The 8,443-nt window shown below is 44.5% G+C and overlaps 3 protein-coding genes across 4 annotated transcripts in view, besides 2 other annotated features; all 3 read left to right on the forward strand.

Moving 5' to 3' along the window:
• The first annotated feature begins 1,314 nt into the window (after positions 1-1,314).
• Positions 1,315-1,339: a microsatellite.
• Positions 1,340-1,731: 392 nt separating this feature from the next.
• TSTA_002960 (uncharacterized protein) lies at positions 1,732-2,899 on the forward strand (the record flags this gene model as incomplete). Its single annotated transcript, XM_002487842.1, has 2 exons — positions 1,732-2,164; positions 2,239-2,899. The coding sequence occupies exons 1-2, from the start codon at positions 2,034-2,036 to the stop codon at positions 2,897-2,899; spliced, it is 792 nt and encodes a 263-aa protein (XP_002487887.1). The 5' UTR covers positions 1,732-2,033.
• Positions 2,900-6,681: 3,782 nt separating this feature from the next.
• TSTA_002970 (uncharacterized protein) lies at positions 6,682-7,206 on the forward strand (the record flags this gene model as incomplete). The annotated part of the gene is made up of 2 exons (XM_002487843.1): positions 6,682-6,941; positions 6,993-7,206. 2 exons carry the CDS (start codon positions 6,682-6,684, stop codon positions 7,204-7,206), a joined length of 474 nt encoding a protein of 157 aa, XP_002487888.1.
• Positions 7,207-7,325: 119 nt separating this feature from the next.
• TSTA_002980 (pogo transposable element, putative) overlaps positions 7,326-8,443 on the forward strand; it is a gene marked incomplete at its 3' end in the record, with an annotated part of 1,664 nt that continues 546 nt past the window's right edge. Inside the window, exons 1-2 of one of the 2 annotated variants that reach the window (XM_002487845.1) lie at positions 7,326-7,547; positions 7,605-8,414. In XM_002487845.1, the coding sequence (XP_002487890.1) occupies positions 7,388-7,547; positions 7,605-8,414 (970 nt within the window). In that variant the 5' untranslated portion in view covers positions 7,326-7,387. Of the gene's footprint in view, positions 8,415-8,443 lie in introns of both variants that reach the window. The other variant, XM_002487844.1, reaches the window with a different exon arrangement.
• Positions 7,433-8,440: a mobile genetic element.

Raw genomic sequence — 8,443 nt, forward strand, 5'->3', positions numbered from 1 at the left:
ATCCCGTCACCCGATACTCTCATGTCAGCCTGAGTGTGATTTCCTAGTTTATTAAACTCTATCAATTCAAAGTCAATGATTCATGGATATTCGTACTACAGTCCTTGGCAGCAAAAGAAATTAGGAATTTCGAGACGATTTGAGATCTGGGACGCTGTGATTGACCGACGCCCACGCATGCCTGAACTCCAAGGCTCCATAGCGCTAGTCCCGGTGCGGCTGGTCGCAAAAGGGGTCCCCATCCTTTTTCTGAGATTTTCGCTTGATTTGTCCCGCTGTCTCTTTCAGTCTTTTTGACTAGTTGGATCTATTGATTTTGCGTGCGTGAATTGGGCTGTTGACCCTTACCAGACCTGCATGACCTCATCTTCGTTTACCCGGGTCGCATTTGGAATACTCTGTTCCTGCATGTACTATCTGGGTGCTTACTGTGTTTACTGCTACTATGGGGTCAGAAATAGACCGATCAAAGGGCTGTAGTCAATATGAAGTAACCTAGGACCCACGATCTGTCACTCATGTTGGCACAGTGCCAGGGTATCAGTCTCATGACTTGAAGGTTTGAGAGCCAATTCCACTTATCTCTCAGCCGCAAGCCGGATTTTGATCAGCACGGATGAGTCCTCCGTCCCCTCGCACTGTCAAGACTTAGCGGAAATTTGCACCGAGAAGTTCCGTGCGCTGAAGGAGAAAAAGAACATGGAAGCAGTGATAACAAGCTCACAACACGCAGTGTCAGTCATACATAGGTACGCACGCACTTTGTTGGATAATTCAACATTCAAGGTTGTTCGAGGGATTGATCCCTGTAAAGTCTGACTAAGTCATGACCAGAGCCTTGGGCCCTAACTCTCGGCGCTTGCAGGGATGTTCCTGGATTGACCGACGCAGACCAAGACTTTCGAGTCAGTGCTGAAGAACGTGACCAAACACCGTCATATACTGTTTGAGTCCTGCCGTTAATCCATATCCATCTGCAACAAGGACAATTGCTCGACTGTTGCATGTTCATAAGCGAGAATTCTGCATGCACCCCAACACAGTCCGTTGGGGAGATATACCTCTGATCTACATAACGTGGCCTATAATGGCTTGTCCGTTTCAATTCGGATTAATCACACTGACAATGTTGAATTTACATAGTTGACTTAAAAGTTGGACACCGGAGACATGGACACCGCCGAGATCCTGAGCAATCGCCTTGGACTGTCAATCACCCAGGCTGCCGAGATTCAAGAGATTAAATCGTCTTAATACCTTATGTTAACATTTGTAAGCCCTAACTAGTCGCGATCAATTACAAATAGCAAAACGAAAAGAAAAAAAAAAAAAAAAAAAAGGCGATCCTCGGCCACTCCGTGTGGTCACCAGCAGCAGCCAATAGGAACGTGCGGCTTGATGCTTCCGCACCGCCATACCTGTGGCGAAAAAGCTGTGGCGAGAAAGCTGTGGCTTGTGCATCCACTCTCTGTGGCTTGACTCAATAGTCGGGTTCTCATTAACTTAACTTTCTCTGTGATAGTTTCTCGATAGCTTCATTCCTCGCGCTTGTCCCCGCCGGGCTTGATCGCTCTTTGCCAGATGCTGCTTCATGATTCGTGCCTGACTTTCTTGTTCTGCTCACTTTTCCACGTTACCCCCCCTGCTGTCGAGCACGACGCTTTGAGTTTAGGTTCTCAGGGAGCTTCGATTTCGTCTAAGTTAGCGGGGAAAAAAGCATGGGACATCACATCATTGCTGAAATGATGGCTTCGAGTAGCCATTTTTGGAAATTTGTGCGCCCAAATCCTACTTTCTTTTCGGTCAATGGGCTTGTTCTCGATGTCCCCCCCACTTGTCATCCCTCTCAGCTTGACTTGACGTGAAGAGCATATAAGGAGGAAGCTCCAACCCCTTCGATGACGATGTTGTTGAAACGTCAAGCTCAAACTAATCTCTAACTTCTGTTTCGTGACTGGTTCACGCCTCACTTTTATTTGTACTTTTCTAAACCATAGCGCTATGCAGCTATAGGTTATATATGAAGCGCTTGTATGTCGACGAGCTACAACTACGACACGTCTACGCAGCTCGGATTGAGATTACGACTTTGGCGTGGACTGAGAAGCATTGTCACCAGACGTCGCGTGTTCGTTTCTGAACCCAATCGCCAATTGTCGCATGGGTATGTTGTTGTCCGATCTCTTCAGCTTGTCAGTTTCACGTTTCACATACTAATGACGATGTCGTCAGAGTTAGTCGCAAAGAGAACGCTATTCAGCAATCAGAAATGCAGCCTGGCGCAGGCACTACTACCTCTACCAAAACTACCACCACTACAACGATCCAAATGCCGAGCACCACTCTCTTCACCGATGACGGCAAAGTCAATCCTTCCGAATGGTTCCCGGTTTATCAGGGTTGTATAGAGTATTTTGTGAATGTCGCACAGCATCGGCCCTTGGCGCAATCAATTGCTGCCCATATCAACATTCTTCTTCCCTACCAACGCGCCGAGTCGCCTTCCAATAGCCAGAATCAGTCCGGGTCAACGGACCAGCAACAATCAGAGTCTCAATTATTCTCGCTTATCCCATATATTCGACGACTAGTCGTCACGGCAACAGATACACCGGTCGTTATGCAAGAACTTTTTGGGGACGGATGGCTCAGGGGCGTCGGCGCAATCCTTTCACAAGAGCGAATAAACTACCTCTTCTCAGCAAAGAGTGGCGGTTGGCTAAAAACCAAGGCGCAATACGATATACTACCCTACGAAACCGTCCCCTTCCTGCGTCCATTGCGTGACCCACAGGAAGAAGAACTTCGAGCAGCTGAAGCTCGTTGGAGTGAGTGGTTGGCTATGGAAGATTGGATGGTGGGACCGCGTAGTCCGTTTGAGGATTCGTCGGGGGATTAACTCATTTCCCGAACAATTTCTTTTTTTTTTGTTCTTTTTCTTTTGTGGAAAGCTAACGAACAATCAAACTCGTGCTATGTACATAGCGCGTTTAGACATGACTAATGTGGTGTTTATTGGAGTCTTTCTTTGAGTGTGTCTCTCTTTCAAAAGTTTCCGCTCCAGATTAAGAGCGTCATGGTGATAGTCTCTCGTTGTTTTGTCTTGTCAATCTCCAGCACATTATTATAATTCAATCTCTCGATTCAAAGACCCTTGATTAATGTTGAAAAGTCGAAACGACCTTCCAGATCAAGTCATAGTATGCTCGAACGGATAAATTAACTTCACCTGGCACAGATTCTGTCTATGTATAAAAACACTAATAATTGCACTAGTAAATAACACAGGCTATTGATAATAGAAACTTGGAATCCCTTTGTCTGACAAATCGCTTTAGGATGAAGATTGTGACATCTGGATTTGCGGATCGTCCCGTGTGGGTAAGGACCCCATTGAACCCTAATTTTACGGGGCTGGTTGCCCCGCAGTCTGGCCTCGTCTTCTGGCTACCCCTTTTAAGGCTTCCTATTATAGTATAATTTGGAGAGAATCAAGTTGTGATTCCTTATGAGTCTGTGAGAGTCTTGATATAGGGCAAGGATGTTGAGACTTTACAAACTGCTTACATAGACTTGTACGTAATACCGACAATAAGAGGATTATATCCATGCATGAGGTTATACCCGAGATCTTCCGTGAGACAGAAAGTATATTTTCGCGAATTGGTCCATAGTTTTTCTCCATACAAGGATTCAACTTGTGATTTCCTCGTAATCTATGCAGTACATCAGTACAAGGACGCGGAACCCGATAACCTGGTTCCTCAGAGCGAGGGTCGTAGCCGAGTACGAGTTGACTTTGATCTGGCCTGTCCGTCATATGTAAGGCTCGTGCCATCGATGCCTCAATACCGAAATTTATATTAGACGGCATGTCGTGACATCTGTCAAGTTTCAGCCATAACCAGATCCCTGACTCAATACGTATGTACATGCATGATTGCTTTACTATCCATTCACATCCTAGGTCTGTAGGTTAAGGGGGAAGAGCCGAGATTGTACATCTGTCACTTGGAGTTTATTTGACTTAGCTTGGTGCGGCTGAAATTTTGTGACCCCAATTAGATTTCTGAGATGCTCTTTATTGGCTACCCCTTCGCTTCTTTTTCACTATTGAGTGCTTTATTGGGCGCCAGAAACTCGGGAACCGAAAGGCTTTAGACTTTACCAATACACTGGGTAACCTTAACTTTGTAGGAAGAAGACACCCCAGGTATATTAAAAGGCTCGAGTACACTACCTATATCATCCTTTCCATATACCAATATCCCTGAAATGGTGAGTAGTTCCCGAGCAAAATTCTCCGCGGAGTCTAGGTGGGGACTCTCAAGCGAGCTGAAAGGTTTCAATTCCAATTAAACTAATCTGCGCCCTACACAGGTAGGTTGCACGACTATATATGCTTGATGAATAAGATGTTTCAGTAAATTGGAAGCCAGGGCGGGAATTACCTAGGTAGTAAAAGGGCGACCTGAACCGGCCCCATTGTGAATTCTGGAACCGAATTTAGCGAGGCCACTTAGTACGTACTTGTCAAATCTAGGATTGTGTTAAAGTTAACGTTATACTTATGATCTACTAGGTGACCCAAGGATTTGGGTCGATAGCACTCGTGGAGTAAAGTAGACGACGAAAGTCCGAGTAAACCGGATGTACAAGTATGTTGTACACATTGGAAAATAGAAAAATTCTTAAATAGAGATTCGTCGTCGGGAAATTTAGTGGTTTCTCAGGTACCCCTCCATATCTATTCTGTATCCATGGACATTGCTCTCAGCTTAACTTCCAAACTTCAATATGGAATAATTTCTGATATGTGCATAGCTAGTTATTTTACCATACTGTTCCTAGATGTGGTTAATCTTCTTATAGTCTTCCTGTTTTAGTCTTTAGAACAATAATACTACTACGTAGTATGTAGTAGATTTAATATACTGTTACGAATCTCACCTCATACCACATGATCCTACCTCCTAGGTATATATTACCATACTAGAGCATCTAAGTTACCTAGTATGCACGCAGGTTTTTGGTCTAGGTGGTTGGAGCACAACATATTACCCGCTGTACGGGATAATCTTCGTCCCTAGGTAAGGGGATAACTACATAATAAAAAAGGTACTCAAAATTCACAGCTTCCATTATATCAATACTCTTTATAGGTGCAGGTTCAGTATCCATCCGCTCCGCTATAGTATTCTTATCATTTTTTTTTTCTTTTGGCCCCTCAGCTTTCTTGATATCATTGTCATTGCCTTTAGTAGTTGTCCGCTCCAAAATTAAGACGCTTTTTCATTTTCCGCATGATGAGCCTTTTCACCTCTACCAACGATATCCTCTCGATGTCAAACGAGGACGAGGATTGCTTAGACGATTTTCTCAGGCGACAAATGCACCGCAGACGGAGGTGTAACGGCCGAGGATTGAAGTATCTCTGGCATACTAACATTAACGACGACATCTGGCTGTGCTCTTTCTTAGACGATGGATTTCGGACAACGGCATCCAAACCCATACTTCAAAAAAATTATCATGAGAGTATGATTAACGCTATGGCTAGGGCATTATCTGGGATCCAGATTTGGATATGCATGGTGTAGGTGTGATGAGTTCTGGAATGGCCTCACTGTTTGCTGACGGAGAGTGAGAAACTGCTTTTCGATTTGGATATAGCTTGCTTGGATTTCGAGTGGAAGTCAATGGATTGTGATGATGCAGCCACACGCGTTAGGAGAAGCGAAGGCACGTAACTCACCTAAAAGGTAGCGAAATGACTCAAATCATATTCTCATGGAGTGCCAGCTGTCCGCTGCTGACAAGCGTGGACTCATGTGAATCGCGAATCAAGGGTTTCTGTCGTACGGCAGATTTGCAAGCGCTGCTGCAAATCGCGCAGTTTGTGCTTGATACGAAGGTGTTAGATCAGTTCCGCGAAGCTGACCTAGAGGCAACGGGCATATATGACAACGCAGAAACAGCGGCTCCAAGACCAAGGGCTTGCGAACGACATGGATACTGACGTGTGAACACGTACGAGCGCGCTCGAAGATGACGTGCGTTCCAGGTCGACGTCGTTGTCAGTAAGGCCCAGGATCGACATGGATATGAGCTTTGAATTAGGATTTTTGGAGGTTGCAGTCAACGGGGATGCAGTGTAGTGGACGTGACATGGAGATGTGGGTTTCCAATGCTGAGTAAGGATGCAAATTGGTGCAGTTTGAGGGCTTTGAGGATTTATACAAGAATGTTTTAGACATTAGAAAATAGGAAGATTGTTAATAGGTTTATACTATATGTCAATGAATTTGTCGCCTAGAGGCTTTTCGTGTAGTGTTGAGTACTAGATTCTTTATTTGAGGCTTGCACATCGACCTCTTGAATATGCTGGAGTACCTGGTTTAGGCAACAAGATGATTTTTTCCCCATTCAGAATGATTACGTGACTTAGGGCTGAATAGCGACGATGACTACATCTATTGGCTGATTCGTAAGAATGATTAATTAAGACTCAAGTCATAAGTACACGATCCCATATAAAACTGCTTCCTCCGATGCAAGGTTCACGGTTGGGTTCTGAAATCAAAGATTCACCTCTTGCCAATATAACAAGTTATAGGACATTATCCCATAACCTTTCCATAACTTAAAACGACGACGTTTCTTCAATCGCTCCTCAGCACCATGTCCGACACTTCGAGCCTCTCCACTCCAAGCAGAAGCTCAATCATCACATTCCACGAGGTCACCGAGGACAACTGGCGCGCGGTTGCAAATCTAAAGATGAAAGACGGCCAGATAGGCAATCTTGCCCCAAACGTATGGTCTCTCTGCGAAGCTGCTTACTCTGAAGACGCTTGGGTACGAGCCATCTACGCCGACGAAACGCTTGTCGGCATGCTCATGATGGCAATCTGGGATCCTGATGAGGCGTACTATATCTGGTGATTGATGATTGACGCTCAATACCAAAATCTTGGGTACGGTCGACGCAGTGTAGAATTCGCGATTGCGCATATACAACAACATAACCCAAAAGCAAAGCAGTTGGGTGTCATGTCAACGCCGCCGGAGGGGAAGACAGCGTTGAATCCTCTCAAGACTGTCAAGCATGAGGACTCGCCGTACCGGTTTTATGAGAAACTTGGGTTCAGGGCAGTCGCGCCGCCGGATGAAGATAATGAGATCATGATGGTGATAGACTTGTAATAACTCTAAGTCATCTCATTGCACGTCCTGTTCTATTGCGCTTCAAAATCTCCACTTTCTCTTAGTCAGCTAGAAGAGATATAACTAACGTAATTCACCACCGAAGCGGCACCACTACCGAGCCGGCATTTTTTCCCGAGCGCGTACACGATATTGATTTTATATTATTCAACACGTCAATATGCCACCAATTCGCAATAAAAACCGGAAAAATTTAGATGAGCAAGAGGGACGAATCTTATTAGCAATTTCCGATTTACAGAATGGCCGAATTCAACGTGTAGCTCAAGCTGCAAGGATTTACGAGATCCCCCGGACAACTTTACAAGATAGACTCAATGGTATTCAACAAAGATCTCTCGTACGCGCCAACAGCCATAAATTGACTCAATATGAAGAGGAATCGCTTGTCAAATGGGTGCTTGATTTAGATCGACGTGGATTACCCCCCCGGCATTCTCTTGTACGAGAAATGGCTAATTATATACTTTCACAACATGGCAAACCACAAGTTGGAAAAAATTGGATAACTAAACTGATTAAACGCCGTCCAGAGATCGATTCCAAATTCGCAAGGAAATACAACTACGAACGTGCTAAATGCGAAGATCCAAAGATAATACAAGAACATTTTGATCGCGTACAAGCTGCTATATCTGAGTACGGCATCTTACCGGAAGATATATTCAACTTTGATGAGACTGGCTTTGCTATGGGACTCTGTGCAACTGCAAAGGTTATTACTGGAAGCGATCGATATGCTCAGCCGAAGCTTTTACAGCCTGGAAATCGAGAATGGGTGACTGCAATTGAGGCAACAAATTCAACTGGATGGGCTGTGCCTTCGTACGTGATTTTCAAAGCAAAGAAAAACGTACGAGAAGGCTGGTTTGATGATCTTCCAGATGATTGGCGAATCAATATTAGCGATAATGGCTGGACTACAGATCAGATAGGATTAGAATGGCTTAAAACCCATTTTATTCCCTATATTAATGGTCGTACGGTTGGAAAATATCGAATGTTGATTCTTGATGGCCATGGAAGCCATTTGACACCAGAATTTGACCATATATGTACTGAGAATAATATTATTCCAGTCTGTATGCCACCTCATTCTTCGCATCTCTTACAGCCTCTTGATGTTGGCTGTTTTGCTGTTTTAAAGCGACATTATGGGCAGCTTGTTGAGCAACGAATGAGGCTTGGTTTCAATCATATTGATAAAATGGACTCT

This window comes from Talaromyces stipitatus, genomic scaffold, assembly GCF_000003125.1.
Source record: "Talaromyces stipitatus ATCC 10500 scf_1105507295517 genomic scaffold, whole genome shotgun sequence".
Lineage (NCBI taxonomy): Eukaryota > Fungi > Ascomycota > Eurotiomycetes > Eurotiales > Trichocomaceae > Talaromyces > Talaromyces stipitatus.